Raw genomic sequence first — 21,817 nt, 5'->3', positions numbered from 1 at the left:
CAGCTCGCGGGCGACTTCAATCTGGCTCACTTAAATTTTTTTTTTTTTTTTTTGGGGGGGGGGGGGGGGGTAGGTTTTGTTGCGTTTTATTCAGTGCAATAAAATTAAAAAAGATCACTAAACTGGTTAAATTATTTAACTGGATGTCTATCCCGAGCTACAGGCTTTCAGGAACGTCCCTTGAGTAGGTTTGAATAGCCCTGCTCTAAATTGTCCCTAGGTGTGAGTGATTGTGTCCCTGTGATGGACAGGTTGCCCCCGCCTCTTGCAGTGACTGGACATGGGACTGTCATGATCAGAAACTGGTAAAGATGGCTGGATACTTTTAGGTAAAGACTTGTCATGACTATTTTAAAAGCTAAACTCAAGCTGCCTTCAGGGAGACTGTCTACTATTCCCACTTCAAACTGTTCAGTTGGAAGGTGGGGGCAGTAATTTGTATATCGGAGGCTTATGGAACTCATAGTTGTGGTTCTGCATTGTGCCGGTACCTTAATTTGGCTTGAATCAAAGTGGATCAGTTTGATTTGGAGCAGAACAGTTCTGAAGCATCTTTACACAAACTAGGCTTCAGTTTGCAAATACAGCTTCATTAAATCCTCACGATAGCTGGGTTATTTTCCCTGAGGTTCACTTCAAACCAACATAAGATGTGTGAAGTGTAAAACATTAAATGCAAGTTTAAACAGGAAACTGACTTAATTTCAGTGCAACGTGCAGAACAAATCTGAAAGAACATCGCTGTGTAGCAATACTTCCTGTCAGAGCTGCAGCAGTTTCTTTTCCCTAATATGGCTATCCACGCTGACAGGAAGTGCAACTTTGAACTACGTAGTACGTTTTGACTCAACTGTTCTGTCTTCAGGAAGCTGTTCTGTACAGGTGTCGCAGCTTTGCTCTCACACCGGATCTTAAACTGTGTCAACACTAACTTAGCCGATACCTTGGAGCTCCACCTTGGACAAAGAAACACTCCGATTACTTAGTGCTACTGTAGTTTATTCATTCATACAGGTTTGTGTTATCAGGCCCTCCAATAAACCACAAAATGCTCCCATCATTCAACCACATAGAAAAGACATACGAAGTAATTGCACAGGTTGATGCACGTTGGACGCACATTCACTTTTCCCTTTTAACACTGAACTATGGAGGAATGCTGGGAATAAGGCAAAGGGGTAAGTAACTTCAGAATAGCTGGAATGTGAGTTTCAATAAAGATTGCAGCATGATTTTAACTGAAATGTTAATTACACGATATTTGATCCCAAAAGTTGCAACAAATGCAAAAAAAAAAAGAAAATATTGGAATGCATAATTATATAAGGCATATTTGGCAGTTTGTAGTGTCTCCGCTGAACTTTGTCTCAGACGGACGTCCCTTCCTTCAACTCCACGTACTCTCCCTTAAACACAAATTGGGATAAAAAGAGACATGAGTTCAGATGAAGACAAGCGTGTCGCCTCACCCCTGATCGGTGGACCCACCTTGACCTCCAAGTGCTCCTGTAGTGTCCTCATGGTCTCCCGCTCTTTGGTCAGCTGTTCCTGAGTGGCTTTCAGAAGCTGCTGCAGCTTCGTGGCTGCTTGGCCCAGATCTCCGGACAGCTTCTTCTCCTTCTCCAGGCGCTCCTGTTTGAGCAGCGGGAAAACAAACGTGACTTCGAAAGAACAAAGTCGAGACTCTCTAAATAAACAAAGAGGTGACGCGTTCTGCAAGAAAACGAACCCTCGGAAATATTTTTATTATGTTCAGACAGTTATGCATTTCATGAAACAGTGGCTTAAAAAAAACTTGGATGTACTGTATATCTACAACTGATTAATTTTGGAGCCAACCCAATTCAAGATGGCTGCCACGGCCAACTGACTTTAGAACACAGCATCCGTATAAATGGATGAAATAGCCACAACTAGGTGTGGTGGTAGATCCAATCACATACTGAGCACTAATGGATCGTGCTGGATCTTTGTTTAAAACTTGGTGGTCAACACGCATTCTTTCAAGGAACGTTACATTTAGAAAACTTCTTTTAAAACAGTTTTTCACCTTTACTGAAACCAATATAATCTAGTAACGGCTGAGGTGAGTTCCTAGGACAAATTTAGACCAACTGATCAAACATAACTTATAATTTAACAGTAGTGGGGAGACAAAAAAAAAAACTTTCTGATCTTTAAAGATTTGATTCTTGAGAGCTTAGTGAGATTTTTATTATTTATTTTAGGGGAAAATGTTCTACATTTTACCTACAACAAAATCCACCACTGCATAAATATGATCATATTTCTGCAATGCAGAGCTCCAGCATCAACATGTGGCACGGAGGCTGCACAGCTGGAGAGTGGTGAAGGCTGCACAGAAGTCTGTTGGAGTCAGCCTCCCCACCATCAGACATCTACACCTCCAGATGCAGGAAGAGGGCCACCTGCATCATGAAGGACCACACTCACCCAGCACACACTTTTTGCCCCGTTCCCCTCAGGCAGGAGGTTGAGGAGCATTAAGTGCAGAACCACTAGACCAGGGGTCTGCAGCCTGCGTCTTTGGTCCCTCTGCAGCGGTTAGGGGTTTATGAGTCTGAACAGCTTCAGGGTAGAAGCTGTTCCTCAGTCTACTGCAGGGGTCTGCAACGTTTACGATCAAGAGCCATTTTTATGTCTTCGTTCACTAAATTAAGTGTTCAGAGCCACAACAACCTGATACGACTGTGATTATCAACTGGTGGCCCATGGGCCACTTCAGGTTTGTTGGAGGGGATTTTTGCGGCCGCTAGGGGGTGACATTATAAAGCTCAAAATATCTAAAGATTTTTTACATTTATTGATATTTTTACAATTTAAGACAAATGAAAAGACCAGATTCTTGTGTGGGGGGGGGGGGGGGTCGATTTTTTTTTTAAATAATAAAAACTGAATTATGCGGACCTGTGTATTTTTTTTATTGTGGAAAAAGTAAGTATAGAAATAAAACAAAGTTAAAGTGAATATGTTTTACTCCTTGTAGTTATTCCAGTGTTCACATATTGGCAAAAGAAATGACAGGAAAGCTGCTAAAACTAGTCGTTCGTTGTTATAACGACCAATAAAATTCAGTTTTATGTTCGTTTTGGTCAAAGTTTGAAAGAGCCGGGATTAGAAGGTTTCTTTCCACCTCATGTACCACATGTGATGCGAATGACAATAAAGAACCTTGAATATGTGCAGACTAAACTTTGAGGAGCCTTCGTAAAAGTCACTTTAGCACCTAGAGCACTGAAAACAAAATCTGCTCATTAACACACCTTGAGCTGAGCTACGTCTTCGGTGTCCGATTGTGATGACTCTGCAGAAACCTTTAGGAGATCCAGCTGGGCTTGAAGGTCTGCTACAGTCTTCTGGGCCTGACAACAAGGCAACAACATGCTTTTACCTTTTTCTGCCCGAGAGCATCTTAGTGACCCTAAACAGTGAAACACTCTGCTACCTGCTCAAACTCCTCTGAGAGCTGCTGCCTCTGAGTTGCCTCCCCGTGCAGCTTCTCCGTCATCTGACTCAGCTCGTTCTGAACCTGCCAGCAGACAAAACGCCGTAAATACACGCGATCACGTGTCAGCACCAGACGCGAGCACACACCCACACATTTACAGTATTCAACCAGTCTGGTTAGTTTCCTTTCACAACTTTTACAATGAAATTCAGACAGTTCCTCAGTTTTTTTTATTTATTCTGTTAATAACTTAAACAAATGCAGGTGAAACCAGATGTTTACATACACCGTATAAACAACTGTTTATCCAAATAATGCCACGTAATGTTTTCTTTAAAGCCACAAGTTTTTAGCAGCATCGAGTACAAAATTGTACGACTTGGGTCAAATGTGTCCTTTCTGACAGAACAGTGAGTGAGTCAGGTTTGTAGGCCGTCTTGCTCGCACACCCCTTTTTGCTTCTGCATGTTTTCTCTAAGGAAGTGAGATGAGAGCTTTGCGACGCCCACTCAAAAACACTTTGTCCTTAAGCCACTTTGTAACCAACGGCAACACGCAGAGTCTTTGTCCGTTTGACCCAAGCAGCAACTTCCTGGCTGATGTCTTGTGTTGCTTCAATATTGATGCATGTTCTTTCCTCACGAAGCCATCGGTTTTTATTAACGTATTTTTTGGACAATAAGGCGCACTTAAAATCCTTTTTTCTCTAAAATCAACCGTTAGCTTTATGTGTGACTTCTGGTTGTGCTCGAACTGATTTTATGTGGTTACTGTGAACGAGTTGAATAAAGTTTGACTTAGCTGACTGTTTTGTTTCGCTTAATGCGCCTTATAATCTGAAAAATACGGTAAGTGTAGCAGTTCTTCCAGCAGGAAAACACCCCCACGACATGATGCTGCCACCCCCATGCTTCACAGTTGGGATGTTTCCAGGCTTGCAAGCTTTCGTCTTTTTCCTCAAATATAATTGTTGTCATGGCCAAATAGTTCAACTTTATTTCCATCAGACCACAGGATGCGTGTCCTAACATTAAGGTCTTTGTCCTCAGAGTTTTAACAGACTCCTAGGACATCTCTCGAGTTTTTAAATTTCACGTCGAGTATTCGTAGTGACGCCATTATGTCGCCGTTACTTCACGTGATCCGCACTGGGCGCGGGCTATAAAATGGATTCCTCCAAGCAGACGGACTGAGCGGAGCAGTCCCAGTCTTGACAAACCGGTAGAAATACATCAGTAGTGTGAAAATATTTCACTAAAGATGAATCTTCCGGTTCAACTACCGTAAGGAAACAGAAAATGAATCAACTTCCTGACTGTTTGGAGCTCGTTGCGAACCGGTGTTACACCATATTCTGTGACCGCCGTATATTGTGACCGTAGGGGGCGGTGTTGCATGCACTGTTGCAGGTCACAGAATATGGTGCAACACTGGGTCCAATCGACTGAACCAGAACCAGCTTCCTCTGAACTCGTTTCACAAACAAAAAGCAAAAAATATTAATCTCTAAACCTATAAAAAAAACCTATAAACATATTAATCTCTAAAACTAAACCTAAAGTGCAACACTGCGGGCGGTGGTGCAGGGTGGTCGTCCGCCCCACTGTTTTTAGCTTTGTGTTTTACGTGCCGCACATTTCTTTCACTTTTGCAGCTTAATAATAATAATAATAATAATAATAATAATAACTAATAGTTTTGGTTTTCCTGTGACTTATTTGCAGTATGATAAATGGTAGAAGCATAATATACTCTAATGTTTTGTTGGTCTTTTTTTTGTAAATAATAAATGACGTTTTTTTGCAGTTTTATTTATTTATTTATTTTTGCATCTTGAGATCCTATGACGTCAACTACTCGAGTTCTATTATGTTAATGTCGAGTTTAAAAATCATGTAGTCGTTCAACCTCTAGTCCTCATGTGCAAACTCTAATCTGTTTTTTTATTATAATGACTTCTTCACAAAGTGGTGCAGGACTCGTTTTGTAATGAGGCTCTTACCAGCATCTTCACAAGATCTTTTGTTTTGAGGTTTATACGCACATTTCAGACCAAAACACGTTCATCTGGGGAACACAGAACTGGTCTTCCTCCTGAGTGGTTTGATGGTGAGACATTCCTAGAATCGTTACAACTGATCAGAGGGAGGCAACATTTTTTTCTCCAAGGGCCACCTCAAGACGTTTAAAGCAATCAAAGAGCCATATAGAGAATTGGATTTTGTTTTCTTCATAACAGATTTAGAAGACCGTTTCAAGCTTTTTCTTGTTGTAGTATAGTTGGCATGTTTTATAAAACGTTCAGTATCCTTTAGGAATATTAGACATTCTGTAAACTGTCTTTTGTGTCAATATATTATACACGTTAGCAGAAATATGCAAAGCAAAGTTTTACATTTGTATTTTTAAGTCTTCAGTTTAGTTCTGGAAACAATGACTTAAAAAAAACGTTAAAAAAAAAGTTTTGCGTAAGATGTTTGATTTAAATTATTATTATTTTTTTCAATAAATCTTTGTTTTGTTGTTTTTTTAAACCAAGGATATTGGGGGCCTGATGGCAAATGTCCGCTCTGCAAAGGGCCGCTTTTGGCCCTCGGGCCTTCAGTTGCCCACATCTGGAATAGATGAACATGACGTGTTCTGGAGATTACACCCAAAGATGAAGCAGAACCAAATATATATATATATATATATATATATATATTTTTTTTTTTTTTTTTTCATTTAGCCTTTATTTATCCAGGTTAGTCTCATTGAGCCACGATAACTCATTTTCAAGAGAGACCTGTTTAGGGAGCACAAGGTGGGGGTTAGGGGCCTTGCTCATGGGCCCAGAGTGGGGCGAATGAGGGTGGAGGCAAGTGTGGGTGTTTCACCTACCCCACCCACAATTTTGATGTTGGGGCTGGGGCGTGAACCGGCGATCTTCGGATCACAAGCCCACCTCTCTAACCTCTGCGCAACCACTCCCATATTGGTTGATTACTTTAGATTTTCCCACGATGCCAGACAGTGTGAGGTGCACCTCCAATCAACTCAAATGACAACTAATCTATCAAACACTTCCAAATCTATGACATCATCATCTGAGCTTTGAATTTAAAAAAAATCTCTAACAAACAATATATTATTCAGGCATTTAGCAAATGGGAACGATTTTGTTCATTCTAACTGATGTAAAACAGGGAAGGTTTAGCCTGATTTAATGTCAGACACTGCGAATAAAAAAAGTTTGTCTCTTTTTATACAGTATGTAAACATCTGGTTTATTAAGAAAAAAAAGGTGAACATGCTGAGAAACAGTAGGGATGAGAGTTAGGTCTACTGGACTGTGCAAACAGTGGTTAGCACGACGGGCCACTTTGTCAGAGGAGTACTGGACAGACTGGAAATGCAACTCGATCGTTCTAAAGGCCATCTGGTTTGTGTTCTGCAGCCGCATCATTCAGGACACGGCTTTAACCAGACTGCGCTCTGAACCTGAATCAAACCGAAACTGTGACAGAGGTCTCTTTCTTTTAAATAAAACCAGGTTAGGTTGAAGGTTTAAATAATCATTTAAATAAAAGAAGGGCTAAAGAGCTGTTCCAGTCACTGTCGGGTACTTTCTGACAGGAAGTGAAGGGGAGTCCTGCGATCCTCACACCCTGACCTGACTGGGTTCAGCCTCAGCTGGGCCGTTCTGCTCTCCTTGAGTCCGCTTCGTGATCTCACCCAGCTGCTCTCTGACCTGAAACAGGAAGTCGTCGCTAGTCACTGGTTATGCAACGACCCGTCTAAGAATGCCCGCTCTGCTTACACATCACTGACACCTTGTGAAGTCAAAAAGACTGAAAGTCCCTCCCACATGGCATGTCATAAATAACACACATTCCTCTCCCAGTCCCTCCCTCCCGTGTGGAATTTGCTGTACGGATAACTCACCTGTTCCAGCTCCTCCTTGTGTACGTGGGCCTCCTTCTGGGCTGCCTGCAGCTGGCGCTGACACTCTGACAGCTGCAGCTTTAGCTGAGCATGAACAAGAACACATGTTGGACACAAATTGTTGGAAATGCAACAAAACATGTTGGTTCATTTAAATATATCAAATGTTTTTGGAGAATTTTATAAACCCCAAACTACTAAATCTGAGGTCCCCTCCCTATACAATCATTTTATTGACGTTACTGATCGTGTACCTGCTCCAAGTTTTCTGAGATCACCAGGCTGTCTGTCTGCTTCTCCAGCTGGGCTTCCAGAAGCATCATCTGCTCCTTCAGCTGCAGAAAAATGTTTTCACAGCTTTACACTAGCAGACTACCTCTAGTTCCGGGGTGCCCACACCTTTTGACCATGAAAGTTGCTTTTAAAATGACCAAGTCAGAGTGCTCTATAAGGCCCCGTTTACACAAGAACATCCTCTGGAAACATTTGTGTTTTTTCTATGGTTATTGAGTATATTAAACAAAAAAAGAGTGGGTTTACACGAAAAACGCTGTAGTTTCCATGTCAGTTGGGTTGCCAGATAAGAAATTTTGAACTATATTCCTGTCACTTTAAAATGATAGTATTTTGACCTAAACTGTCACATGTGCTGAGTAAAGATATTCTAAGATGAGGTGTGTGTTGCGTTTGTTGAACACGTGTACAGAAAATGAGTGGGTAATTAAGACATTTTAAATTTATCTGGCAACCCCGATGCCGGGTCAGCTGCATTCATTGCGCATGCAGCGTCTTGTGACAGTTACTTCGAAACTGATGAATGCACCACCATCTCTTTTGACCCTGGAGTTGATCAGTTTTGCTCCTAAATGCTGAAAAAAGGGTGAGCAGCACAAAAACACTCTGCTCTCTGCCGTTTATTATAACTGTTGTTAGAGCAGGAAAACTTTGGACTGCAGCCGCCTGGAGTGCACATGTGCGACTTCACACATGGAGAATTTCACGGGGTGGGTGGAGGGGGTAAATATGGATAAATATGATTATTTCCCCGTGAAAATCTCCACTCTGAGACCTGGTTTGAGAGAATGAGGGCCGTCTCATAGTGAGGATGGATGATACAACGCCTTTGCGATCGACCGGTAGATGGCGATGGACGTATTGGGCACCCCCGCTCTAGTCGATTTAAAGTGTGAAAACTCACTTGTCCTATACTTTGGTTGTCTGCTTCCAGCTTGCTGACTTTCTGCAAAGCCTGGACACAAAACATCATTGAGGTTTAATAATATAAAGGATAAATGAAGACGTTCTTAAATCCTTGTGACTTCTTGCCTCGTTTAACTGTTCTTCTGAGTTCGCCATCTTTGACTTCCACACCAACTCTTCCTCCTCCACACTTTTCTGCAGATGCTTCAGCATTCCCTCCTGAAGAGGAATTTAAAAAAATGTATCAAGGCCTGTAAACTTTTCTTGAAATCTGCTACCTCTGTTTGATTTCAGCCACTCACAGTTTCAGCCAAGACGGTCCTGTACTGCTCACATTCGGCCTGCAGGGAGCCGTGACTCTCCTCCGCTTCTTTCAGTTTCCCAAGTAACTCCTGAAACAAACCAAACACGAATGAAAGCTTCCATGAGGCTTGTTCATATTGACAGAAGAGAAACGAAGCTCACCGTCAGCTGCGAACTCGACTGAGCCTCTTGACGCTGCTGGCTGAGGGACTCCTGGGCTTTCTGTGTAAACACTTGTAACCAGTCGGACTGAGCGAAGAGAAACACAAACATGGAGGGATTAGATCAGAGGTGGGCAACATTTATTTCCAGAAGGCCAAATCGAGATATTTGATCAGAGGGACGCAAAGAGAATTGAAAAAATTTTTTTTTCTTCAAGGCAGTTAATCTGGAAGACTTTTTGTAGTGTTTTCTTGTAGCATCGTTAGCATGTTTGATAAAAATACGTTTCCCCAATAATCTTCAGGATTACAAGTCTTATTTTCTGTAAACTGGCTCTTGTGGCTTTATATATATATATTTTTTAGCTTAAATATGCAAAATAAAAAAATTGTATAGTTGCTTTTTGGAGTCTTTAAGGATCAGTGTAGTTATGGAAACATGACGACTTTAAAGAAGTTTTAGCCTTTCTCAGTTCAAAGGTTTCTTACGCAAGATGCTTGATTTAGACTTTCTTATATTTTATTATAAAAATGCAAACTTAATCAACTTGTTTAAAAATTGTTCACTTTTTAATTAATAAAGGGGGCCAGACAGATTGTCTAAGGGCCACTTTTGATCCTCGAGCCACATATTGCCCACATCTGGATTAGATGACGATGATCATCAGCAGAGCTGCACTCAAACGAGCCATTTCTCCCCATTAAATTAAAATTAAATGTTCTTACCTGCTCAGTCTCTACTAGCATCTTTGGGAAGAGCGACTCAAGAGTTTCTTTGGTTTCAGTCTGAAAAGCTGCCAGCTGCGCCAAACGAGTCTGTTACAGCAAAAGGTGACACCGTCAACGCACAGACGAACAGCAAACGGTTTTTAAAGAGTGCGCACGCTGTAAAAACATACATCATCTGCTGACATCTTTTCTTTCGCTTCCCTCAGCTCCTCTTGTAGTGATGTCACCAGAGCATCCTTCTCAGCCACACTAAACAGCAGCAAAAACAAACGCCTTTTCACACTCGTATGCACAAAACTCTCGTTTCCCAGCCCCTCAAGTGTGCAAACTGACGTGTTTTACCTGTTTTCTAGTAGTGTAAGATCTGCAGAGCTATCCGACTGTTGAAGAAAAAGGAAATATAAATATTTTATAGAATTATTGCGTTGCAGGACTGTTTAGAAAAGTGGAATCATGCATCATATCAGAGCATTGCTTACTGGTGTGTTTTTAAGTTGCACCATCTCCTCTTTGAGATTTTTAAGTTCATTCTGAAGCGAAGTGATGAGGCTTGCATCCTCACTATAAGCCAATAAATCAGGATATTACAAGTTAACAGAAATTGATCCCAAAAAAAAAGCAACATGCATAAAGAATAGAAAGCAGCTTACCTCTTATTTTGCTGCTGAAGTTCAGTGATGGTGTTCTCCTTTTAAGAGTTTAAAATAGTTTCTCTCAGATTAACAGGAACAGATGTGGCATAAGCTACACACCAAGTGATAGCGTTTAACAGCAGACCTAAAAATAGATGCTTGTAAAACTTACAGCGGCTTCCTGCTTTGTCTGCAGCTGCGTCACTTCTTCATGAAGCGCGTTCAGCTGGCCGTCTTTCTCTTGAACGCTGTAAAAAGAGCGGCGTGGTTAAATTAGCAAAGCAAACCGCACTTCATCCGGCACTGTCAAAGTCGATAAATGCTTACCGGAGCTTTAGATGTTCCACTTCTGCTGCGTTCGCCTTCTGAACAACAATAAGCGCAGTTAGGCCTGACTATATGTTTCTGAGTAAACAAGAAATAAATGTTTCACCTGAATGTTTTCCTCCTCTGTTTTGCTCTGACTGGCCTCCAACAGCGAGTTGATCGAGGCCACTTGCTGTTCAAGCTGACTCTTCTCTGCTCGCGTCTCCTCCAGCTGGGAGGTGAGGGCATCCACCCGAGCAGAACGCTCCGCGACCTCAGCCTCCAGTCGCTCTGTTCGCACTTGATACTCTGTGGAAAAATACACGATCCATTCCATGATTTCAGACAAGTGCGATATAACGCACATAAAAAAACAACTTTAGTTTCTTATGGTGCCATCTGCTGGCTTTCTTAGATTCTTTTGCTTTTTGGCATTTCATAATGAACTGTACATGAATGCATTGTTTTATATTAGGAAAGATTGTAATTGGATTAGAATCTGGATCTGCATTGGACTTAGGATTTAAACTAGTTTGGCCTTTTATACCGTGCCTTGAGATGACGGTTTCTCTTAAACGAAACAATTTAACTAGAGAAATTGCATTTCCTGCAAAAATGCAGTGTGAATGTTTATTGCTGAAAAACTTGTTGAGAAACAGCTGAACTTGGCTAAAAACATGCTGAAATGTAGCTGAAATGGAAGAACAAGCCAAAGTTAGCAGAATAAAGCGGAAAGAACACATATTTGATGAATTAGGTTTAGATAAGCAGAAATTAGCACAAAAATTAGGAAATTAGCTAAAATAGCTGAAATTAGCTAAAAAATTGCTGAAAAAATAAAAAGGCTGAAAAGGCAGAAAGAAGCTTAAACTACCAGACGTAAGTGGAAGGAGCTAAAATAAGCTACAAATGTGGAATTAGCTGAAAAAGCTAAATTTAACACAAAAAAAGCTCAAAAGTAGCTGAAATAGTAGAAAAAGCTAAAACTAGCAGAAAAAAATCTGAAAGTAACATAAGCTGACGTTAGCAGAAATAAGTAAATTATGTTGAAAGTAACAAAAATTATCATAAAATACTTGATTTTTTTCTGAACAGCTGAAATTACCACAGCTAAAAAGAACAGCTGAAAAAGTAGAACAAGCAGAATTGGCAGAAGAAAGCAGAAAGAACACGTTTGCTGAAAGAAGTAGAAATGAGCACAAAAAAGTGGAAATACCTAAAATTAGCAAAAACAAAAACAGCTGAAATGTAGCTAAAAAATCAGAAAGAAGCTGAAATTACGAGTAGGAAGTGGAGCGAGCACATTTTTGCTGAATTAGGTGGCAAAAAGTTGAAATGAGTGCAAAAAATGTAGAATTAGCAGAAAAAGCTTAAATTAGTATAAAACAGCTATACAGTAGCTGAAATAGTAGAAAAAGCTGAAACTTGCAGAAATAAGATGAAAGGAGCATAAGAAGCTGAAATTAGCAGCAAGAAGTTGGAAGAAGCACAAAAATGTTGTAGTTAGTAGAAAGAATCTGAAAGGAGCACAAAACAGCTGAAAAACAGCTGAAATTAGCTGAAAAATATTTAAATTTGCACAAGGAAAGAAGCTGAACCAGAACAAAATGTGAAAGGAGCAGTAAAAGGTTGTAAACACATCTAAAGATCTGAAGGATGTAAAATGAGCTCAATTCATTTTCTATGAGGAAAAAAATGGCAGAAAAGGCTAAATGTTTCAAAAAGCTAAAGTTGCACCAAAACCAAAAGTCATAGCAGGATTGTCCTGAAAGAGCTGAACGTTTTGATTTAAGATTTTTTGAAATAGCTTAAAAACTGCGGGATGAGAATCGAGCCAAAAATCATATGCAAGAAAAATGGATCACAATAGAGTGAATGCTTCATAAACGTTCACACAATAATCTGAACCGATTATAATTAAAGAGCAAAACTACAGTTTCAAGTTTTACTTGTAGACCAGCTCAGATGAGGTCCGTGCCTTCACACCTGATAACCTGTAGGACCCCGTTCCCCCGTTTCCTAACCTGAGATTGAGCCGCTGTCCTTTTGGACCTTCTCCAAAGTAGCCTGCAGGCTGTTGTTTTTGGTCTGCGTAGTTCTGAGCTCCTCGCACACGTCCTCCAATCTTTTCTGTAAGGACTGCTCACTTTCTGCACGGCTGGCCTGAAGAGATTCGTTTAAAGAGCGTCAGACAGCAGGAGGCAGCAAACATCCAACAAACAACTGAAGCACGCTTTCAAGAGGAGTTCGCACAGCAAAAACATTTTAACTGACGCGTCTTGCAAGAAGTGATCTGAATGAGAAAATGTTGATGGTCATGCACAAATCCTTTCATCATCTACAAAGTTCTGATATGTAACAATTTATACCATCCTCAAAAACTTTAAAGGGCTTTAAGTAAATAATTACACAAAGCAAGTTGTCAGAAGTGCCAACTATGTTTTCCTAAATAACCAGTAACAGTTCAGAAAAACAGCATCCATCAGTGAGCGACAGCACAGAAGAACTAATTAATTGTGCTTCCGTTCCGTTAGCCACGTGTTTAAAAAAACGCTTCCTGTACTTCTACAGTCAACTGGAGAGTAGACGCTCTGATTCACACGTTCATCCCAGCTGGTGTGGAGAAGCATTTTCCCGGCAGCCGTATCATTATATGGCTTTACTGCAGCAATTATATTTCCCATAACTTAAGGAGGTCAGGGAAGAAGTGGGAATGGCTTGCATTTTGTTTGCATTCCATAACTGAACGACTGCTGAAACAAGACACTGGACTGAAAGTACAAAACAGGCAAAGCAAATGTGCTTCCATATGGAAACTTGACCGTGTCTCGTGTAATTTATTATAAAGATGTGGAGTTCCCACAGGCCGGGCCAACCTGCAGCAGGGAGAGCTGCTTCTCAGCAGCGGAGAGCTTGGCCTCCAGCCCTTTCCTGACGCGCTCATCAGCAAGCAGACTTTCAGTCTTCTCTCCAAGCTCTTTGGTCAACTTTGCAGATTCCTGTCGCAGCTTGGCCAGCTCTGCATTTTGCCTGGAAGCAGAGTGAAAAAGACAAACCAGAGTCAGATACCTCACCGAAAAATAGTAAAAGTGTTTACAGCTTCATATAAAGAAATAGCGCGCACGCCACCATCAATCAGTTACTGCACTCACTTGCTCTCAGCTTGACTGGTAGCTTGGTTCAGAGCATCGCGCAGGATTGTGTTCTCCTGTTGCAGACGTGCAAGTTGAGCATTGGGGCCTTTTTCCAGCTGGTCCTGCAGGCTCAGGATCTGATTTGTGATATTAATAAATAAAGACTTGTTTACTGTGCGGTTGACATTCTTAAATGTTTGCAAACGAATATACTTTAGCGAAGGAAAACAATAAAGCTAGCTGAGCCAGCAGGGAAAGCATGCAAAGAAAACGCTGACAGAAAACCACCAACGTGTAATTAAACTGTAATGTGTATAAAACTGACCTTTGCATTGAGCCTCTGGGTCTGAGCTACATGGTCCTGGTAACTGGCCTGCATACGAGCTTGCAGAGCAATCATTTCTTGTTCCCTCTTACTCAGCTGAGAACTCAGTCTAGTCTCCACACTGGCAACTTTGGACTTCTCAGCAGACAGCTCCTAAGAAAACAAACTAGTCAGATTCGTTCAGGCTCACTGTGATGCTTCAGTGGCCAAAAAGCCACTTTAAAGAGAAATATCTTGGTTACAATAATCACAGCAAATTTTTTTTTTGAAGATACTGCGGCTTAGACCTTTGGTGCCACAACTTTTAGACAACCCCCAGTTCAGGACAGGAATAAGATTAAATGTAGGCCTGTCACGACAACAAATTTTTCTGGGCGATTAATTGTCTCAGAAATTATTGCGATAAACGATAATAATGTATGAAATTTGACAATTAGTAATTATTGTCAAATTTAAGAAGAAGTGCGTTCATTTGTTTTGAGTGTAGTACCTCTTTTGATGGCAGTATGAGATTGTTTGAACTGAAGGATGGATAGTGAGGGAGCAAGCAGCGTGTTTAAGAAAAATGGGAGGGAGGCCCCTTGACGTGACATGGGCTGTCTCCTTTTTTTCGGTTCTCAAAATGGTGGACGCTCGGTGTGGTTTGAGCTCTTTAGCATAGCATTTCTCACACAAAGCTTTTAATTTTTAAAAAAAACAACCAGTAAACAAGTTCTCAGCTTCTTTTTGCAGAGAAAAACAACTTTTTACACGAAGGCACGGGTTTCAACCGTGAATTTTGGAGCTTCGACAAGACGGAGGTTTTTTTCCTGAGGTTGGCCTGTTAGCTTAGCTTCTCAGCTTAGCTGCTTGTAATGATCCAAAAACGAAACTATGGACGGTTAAAACGGGTTTTAAAGAGAAAAGAGAAAGGGAGGAGTCAGTGAAGAGCATCGGAGCTGAGCCTTTTGTCATCCAGTGTCTTCAATAGAAGGAGAGACACGAAGAAACGATAAAGCCGATAAATGAAAACGAGGTCGATACTTTTCATTTATCATGCGATTAATTGATTTATTATCACGACAGGCCTATAAATGATGACAACTCGGCCTTTTAGTTAAAGTTCTTTATATGCACTGGCTTAGTAAACCAGTGGTGCCCAACCCTGGTCCCTGAGGAATGCCATCCTGCATGTTTTAGTTGTTCCTCTGCTCCAACACACCTGATTTGAATGAAAGGGTGATTAACAGGTTTCTGCTGAACTTAAGGAAGCAATTAAACCACAAATCAGGTGTGTTGGAGCAGAGAAACAACTAAAATGTGCAGGATGGTGTTCCTCAAGGACCAGGGTTGGGAACCCCTAAGCCCTTTATGCTTCTTTTGAAGTTGTTTATTGCATTGAGTCATCTTGAATGCTTGATTCTAGTGCCATCTTCAGGACAAAATATTAAACTGAACTCTAGAGAAGAATTATTTAATTCAGGTAGAAAGTTTTTCTCCTCTGCTGCAAACTACTGTAAATCGTTTTTAATCACTAAAACTTACAATTACAGAACAGTAAAGACAGGACAATGTGCTTAGGCACATATTTAAGCTTTGAGACTTGTATGTCTAACCTTCGTGAGCTCTCTGAGACGGTTCTTAACTGCAGAAGAATCCTCTTGTTCTACTGCCAGCTGTTTCTCCTTCTCCTCCAGCTGTTTTTTCAGCATGGCCACTGGGTCTCCTTTCTGAGAGGCCTAATAGCACGCAGACAGAAAAAAAGGAAAAGATCCTCTTCTTTAGTCTTAAACTGAAGCAGTTTATATTGAGATCCTACAGAACTGCTGAGTTTGGTGATGCGCACCCTGTGCCAGGTCTCCTGAATGATGCCGATTTTCTCAGACAGGATCTCGATGAGTCTGTGCGCCTCTCCCTCACTGAACATCATGGTGTTGATGGTGGAAACCAGAGCCTTATAGGGCAGGTACAGCGGAGCATCAGCAGAGTCCACCACTGCCACTGCAAAGGAAAACACAAAAACAAGAGAAGTTAAAAGATCTACTGGTTAAAGTTTTGGACTGGCATCAGCTCAAGCTTGAGGAAAAGAACATTGAGATGGGTCTTTCGTGTCTGGGACCCTGAGCGGTTTCAGATGGCAAAATGACGGGGCATTGTGGCACCAGGCGGAGACGAGCCTCTGGCAAGGGAGACAGTCAACCCGTCCTCTCCCCACTTTGTCAGGGGCACTGAAAAGCTTTGTGAGCTAACCAAACAGGCCAGCAGTGTTTGGACAAGCCCGTGCGCTCTATGTCCTCCAGAACTGAGTGCCAGACATTACAAGTAGTGCCAAGGCCAGTGGTGGATACACAGCTGGAGGAACATCACTACTGGCAGGTTGTTTCTGCTGAGCTTATGCAACTATGTGAGCATGCCTCCACTCTGAACTTAAAAAACAAACCCACAATCAGTGTTGTGGCTAATACGACTCCTTGTTTGACAACCGCTTCTAGTTTGAGGAAGATACTTTGGAATGAAACTATTTATAAATTAAATACTTTAAAATTAAAGTAAAAAGAATGCATGCAATAATGAAACAGTTGACAAATTACTACAAGTGTGATGTGATGTATTCACAAACAGCAGCAGATCTATGGTGACAAATGGTCCTAACCAAACAACTATTCCATTCCTGAGGTTTTGTCATTACATCATTTCAAATATTGTTAATTAATTACCACTTTAAAACCCCAAACAATGAAAAGAGAATTACATATTTTTGTATAACTGTGCAGTAAATTGTTCAAAATGCAGAAATAAACTTAAATTGACTTGTCTCTAGAACATATCTGCTTACCAGGCTCTGCCTTTTTCTTTGAGGCCTTCTTCTTGGGCTCCTGTGGTTTTGACACAACAGCCGGAGCCTGCTGAGATCCTACAGGGGGCACAGCCATCACCGGGACATCTTTAGTGACAGCCTCCAGCACTGGAGCAGTCTTGGATGGAGCTGGTGCAGACTTGGATGGGACTGCAGCAGACTTGGATGGTGCAGGGGCAGATTTGGTTGTGGCAGATTTAACTGATGCAGGGGCAGTCGACACAGAAGATTTGGCTTGGGCAGGAGTAGACTTAGTTGATGCAGGGGCTGACGCAGAAGTAGATTTAGTTGATGCAGGGGCTGACGCACCGGCAGATTTAGTTGATGCAGGGGCTGACGCAGCGGCAGATTTAGTTGATGCAGGGGCTGATGCAGAAGTAGACTTGGTTGATGCAGGGGCAGGAGAAGGAGTGGAAGCAGACTTGGCTGAAGCAGCAGCAGACTTGGTCGATGCGGGCGCAGGCTTAGCTGAGGTTGGTGCAGAAGATGAGGTGGCTGCTTTGTTTGGAGCAGACACAGGATTCTGAGTTATGAGAGAAGCTGCAGAGGACTTCATTGGTGCAGGAGCAGAGACAACAGGAGCAGGCTGAGTAGAGGCCGGTTCAACCTTTGCCACCTTCTTTTTCTTTTTCTCTTTAGGTGAGGGCACGGGCAAGGGCTCTGCGACAGAGATGGGTTCTGCAGCCACAGGGACTGCAGCTGGTTTAACTTCAACAGCAGGGGCAGGCTCAGGAACAGGAGCAGCAAGGACTGCTGTGGAAGCGGCAGGCTCAGTGACTGCATCAGATTCAGAGTCGGCTTCAGCAGCCTCTTCGGCCTTTTCCTGTTCTGGGATTTTTCCGTTGGGCTTGTCTTCTTTCTTCTTCCCACGGTTCTTTTTCTCAGACACTTTGTCTTTTTTCTTTTTGTCGGCACGAACAGATTGCATTTTACCCAACTCCATGCGTTGTTTAGCCAGGGCCTCCTCATAGGAGGTCTCCTTCATGGAGAAGGTGGAGACGAGGGCGATCCCGACGGCAGAAATCACCATGAATCCACCAAATACCATTATCCCAAGGGTCTGGGGGTCGTAGATGTCCATTGTGTGAGTTCAGTAAATCTGTGAAGAAAATTGAGCAGTTTATCAGCATGATAAACCGAATGTCGTCAACAACTATAAGCAGACCAACCCAAATTATCAATGTCTAAAAAAGGCTAAATATTTTATGAGGTATTCTTTATTTAATCTTTATTTAACCAGGTGAGTCCCACTGAGATGACGAGATCTCTTTCTCAAGGGAGCTTTGAAAAATACCTACCCAAGACAAACAAAAGATTAAAAGAACTTCTGTACTTTATGGAAATTATTTTCGCATTTGTTGTTTTACAAAAGCAGCAAATAAAATTATTTTGTTGTACATATAAAGAAGTATCATTGCTTTTATTTTAAACAACCTCAAGGTGGGGCTATTATCCCCAGAAGTTTAGATCACCGCTTGCCACATACTACAGTCCAGTTTGTCAAACATGTGGAAGAATCAGCTGAAGCTCAAGACTACATTTAAGTTTTTTTTTTTTTTAAGTTTGTTGCTACAGCTAAATTATCCCCCATCATGCTTTACAGTCTGCTTAACATAAAAGTTCAGCACTAAACTTAGAAACATGAGAGATTAGGATTAAGGTGTGGGTTGCAAAAGAGCATTATTTAACACTTTAGCTTCTTTACACATTGATGGAAACTGATACTCTTTGGGGTGGTCTTTCCTTTAAAAAAATGTGGTTTTGCTCGTTAGCAAAAAGATTCATAACTTGATGCATTAACGCAGGCAGTTTTAAAACTAAATGTTTCTGACGTGCAGTTGTGAATAAGTATTGAACAGCTTGCATCAGTTTAAGAAAAGTGAAAACCAAACCCTGCAGGCATGGAAAATAGTTACAGGCAAAACGTTAGTGGAATGAAAAGAAAAAAGCACATAAAGTACCAGCCAACATTTTTTTAAGAGGATGGCTGGTAGTTGGTGTTAATTTCCTGCTGTGTAAAAAAAAACAAAAAAAAAAAACTTAAGCTCTTGTCACAAACCAAATGTTAGTCTAAAGGGCAGGAAAAGCTGCAAGTAGAGGACAGCTGTGGAGACTAAAACACCCTTCAAGCTTTAGTCCTGCAGAAATAGCTTTTATTAAGTTTATAATTGGTGATCACCATAACTTTCTGTAAAAATAATCAACATAAAGGGTTTTAAAGCAACAGAATTGTGCCATTTTAGTGTAATCAAGAGTCCAGAGTCCCTCCCTGCTCACTGCAGGATCTAAAAGTAGTGTATAAAAAAAGGATTGTAGGCCTCCTGAACTGTGGTGTCACACGTCAGTGCATCTTTACCCAAAGTATGGCCTGAATTAAAGAAAAAATAAAATGGAAAAACTCACAAATTATCTCAGGCTTCACAAAACTGTCTTCAGATGTGTTACAGGTGAGCTCCAAACTCTAAAATACCTGATTTTCAACCAAGGATTTTTCTCCTGCAGGGGGAAGAAGGAATTTGAATAGTTTCCAGCTGGTCTCATTATTACTAGAAGCTAACACAATATAAAAAACACACTCCCCCCCCCCCCCCCCCCCCCCACACACACACACAAATTATTTAAGATAAAAAGTAGTTTTAAAGAACATCTCGACTGTTTATTTAAGCTGACTGCATTTAAGACGCTAAAATTTACCTCACAGGGTTTTACATTAAAATAACAAAATGAGAAATGTGCTTTTTAACTCATCACTTGCAACTAGAAAAAGTGAACTCTTAATAAAAATCATCAATGACAGAATGTCCTGCATTCCAAGTTTGTTTACGCAATAAAACTGTGCGGCCATAAAAACGACAAAAAAAAAAAATAATAAATTACCAAGGAACAAGTCTTAAATATTTGCACGTAACTTAAATCTGGGATCTAGCAGTACTTAGTGGTTATTTCATGGGCTAACAGTTGATAGCTTTCCAAGCTAGCTAACGCTGGCTTCAATGAATAAAATTTTCCAAGAATCCAACACTTACTGCGCTCGTGACAAGTCTGTTCGCTTCAGAGAGGAAATGACAGGGCAAAACGCTTGTAGCTTCTTTACAAAGCTGCCTATATATCCAGGAGATTGGTTAACTTGCTTTTTTCCTTATTTCTTTCTTTTTTCAGTGGTCTCCCTCTCACTCCGCTGGATCCCAGATCTACTATGAAGTCGTGGCACTTCGAGCTGGCTAGACGCGTTGGCCCCGTGCCCCTCACAGCTACCATAAATGCAGAGGCTCTCTGATTGGCTGGAATGAGATTAAACCGGAAGTAAGCTTGCTGGGAGTTGTAGTCTTTTAAAAATGATGTTCTTTCTGTCAAACAAAAGCGGTTTGTTGTAAGCAAAGAATGATTTACAGTAAGAAATGTTAGGGTAAATGTGCTTACTTTAACATTTTTGTATTAAAAAAAATTGTTTAGTACACGGTAGCATAGTTAGAAACGATTCTAATGTTTGCAAAACAGCAGTATTTGGATTTTTTGTAGTACTGAGACGTTACATTCCACAAATATATTATGTACTCCACAAAATAACAACACTTGCATTGGTTTTGCTCTAACTCATCCTTGAAGCTTCAGTATTTTTCCAACATGTTCTGTTTAATGACATATTAGCATGAAGGTGGGCCTGTGATCCCGAGCATCTCCCCAGACCAACAACATCAAAATGAGGGTAAAAAAGCTGCAACACCCACACCTGCCTCCACCCACACCTGCCCCACCCTGGGCTCACGAGCAAGGCCCCCAACCCCCTCAGCGGCCCCCTTTGGGCACCCTAGATGCCAGCCCACCGCCCCACATGCGTGCCCATGTGCAATGAGAAAAATGCAGAGAATTAATTTCCCCATAGGGTACAATTTAAAAAAAGTTTATCTACATTTCCCAAAAGTTAGTTGTAGGTAGTAATTTGATAAATAATGTTAAATTATTATTTTTAATGTGAATGTTTCTGTTAACTTATTTTATGAATATTTCTGTTCAGTGCCCTGAGATGACTTCTGTTGTGACTTGACGCTGTATAAATAAACTGAACTGAATTGAATATGGCAGCATGGTGGTACAGCTGCTGCCTCTCAGCGAGCAGGTCCCTGGTTCAAATCCCGGTCCGGGGGCCTTTCTGGGTGGAGTTTGCATGCTCTCTCCGTGCATGCATGGGTTTTCTCTGGGTACTCCGGTTTCCTCCCACAGACCAAAAACATGCATGTTAGGCTGATTGGTAACTCTAAATTGTCCCTAGGTGAGAGTGAGAGAGTGAATGGTTGTTTGTCTCTATGTGTCCCTGTGATGGACTGGAGACCCGTCCAGGGTGTACCCCGCCCCTCGCACAGTAATTGCTGGACATGAGCACCGGCGACCCCAGTGACCCAAAATGGAAGAAGCGAGTAAAAGGTAATGGATGGATGAATTGAATATGCGCTTGTGTGTTGGATACTAAGGAAAGCATTTGAGACAGTGACACAATGTCAGAGTTTTACAAACAATGTTTAGTCATGTAGTCTTAAATATCAAACTCTCAAACATTTAAATAAAAATGAACATACAAAATACTGATTCTTTAAAAAAAGAAAAAAGCCCATTTAAGTTTGGTAAAGTGGAAAACAGCTACGTTGCTCGAAGAATTGAAATTTGATATTCATTTTGGGAAATATTATGCTGCATTCTTCTAGGTAAAGAGGAAAGGGACCATCTGCTTTCACTTCAAAAGCCATCTTCTGCTTTCAAACTGCTCTTGGGCCAGCAGTCCATATTGTATATGGTGTACATA

At 41.2% G+C, this 21,817-nt stretch overlaps 1 protein-coding gene across 2 annotated transcripts; it reads right to left on the bottom strand.

Moving 5' to 3' along the window:
• Nucleotides 1-1,202: 1,202 nt before the first annotated feature.
• On the bottom strand, nucleotides 1,203-20,281 carry rrbp1a (ribosome binding protein 1a). 2 transcript variants are annotated; one of them, XM_037678275.1, is made up of 28 exons: nucleotides 20,046-20,281; nucleotides 19,423-19,515; nucleotides 16,999-18,118; nucleotides 16,009-16,166; nucleotides 15,779-15,901; nucleotides 14,184-14,336; nucleotides 13,877-13,995; nucleotides 13,601-13,754; nucleotides 12,749-12,887; nucleotides 10,852-11,033; nucleotides 10,746-10,783; nucleotides 10,591-10,666; nucleotides 10,437-10,474; nucleotides 10,266-10,347; nucleotides 10,129-10,166; nucleotides 9,957-10,035; nucleotides 9,784-9,873; nucleotides 9,059-9,145; nucleotides 8,896-8,985; nucleotides 8,720-8,812; nucleotides 8,592-8,642; nucleotides 7,648-7,728; nucleotides 7,394-7,477; nucleotides 7,122-7,199; nucleotides 3,467-3,550; nucleotides 3,285-3,383; nucleotides 1,489-1,632; nucleotides 1,203-1,406 (listed from the first exon to the last, which is right to left on the bottom strand). In XM_037678275.1, exons 3-28 carry the CDS (start codon nucleotides 18,098-18,100, stop codon nucleotides 1,368-1,370), a joined length of 3,501 nt encoding a protein of 1,166 aa, XP_037534203.1. In that variant the 5' UTR covers nucleotides 18,101-18,118; nucleotides 19,423-19,515; nucleotides 20,046-20,281; the 3' UTR covers nucleotides 1,203-1,367. The 2 variants fall into 2 exon arrangements, with proteins under 2 accessions (XP_037534203.1, XP_037534211.1); XM_037678283.1 differs by lacking the exon at nucleotides 19,423-19,515 and having other exon boundaries at nucleotides 16,009-16,163.
• Between the last annotated feature and the right edge of the window lie 1,536 nt (nucleotides 20,282-21,817).

This window comes from Nematolebias whitei, chromosome 1, assembly GCF_014905685.2.
Source record: "Nematolebias whitei isolate Nwh7 chromosome 1, NemWhi1, whole genome shotgun sequence".
Classification (NCBI taxonomy): Eukaryota; Metazoa; Chordata; class Actinopteri; order Cyprinodontiformes; family Rivulidae; genus Nematolebias; species Nematolebias whitei.
The sequence above is the reverse complement of the archived record's forward strand: the minus strand, read 5'-3'. Positions and strand labels throughout refer to the sequence as shown.

What these genes read in the sequence shown, in the direction of transcription:
- rrbp1a (XM_037678275.1), bottom strand. Translation starts at nt 18,100, where the DNA reads ATGGACATCTACGACCCCCAGACCCTTGGGATAATGGTATTTGGTGGA. An exon ending in GGACAGCGGCTCAATCTCAG is followed by an intron (nt 11,034 to 12,748) that starts GTTAGGAAACGG and finishes ATTTTTCCACAG; the next exon opens with AGTATCAAGTGCGAACAGAG. An exon ending in CAGAGGAGGAAAACATTCAG is followed by an intron (nt 10,784 to 10,851) that starts GTGAAACATTTA and finishes ATTGTTGTTCAG; the next exon opens with AAGGCGAACGCAGCAGAAGT.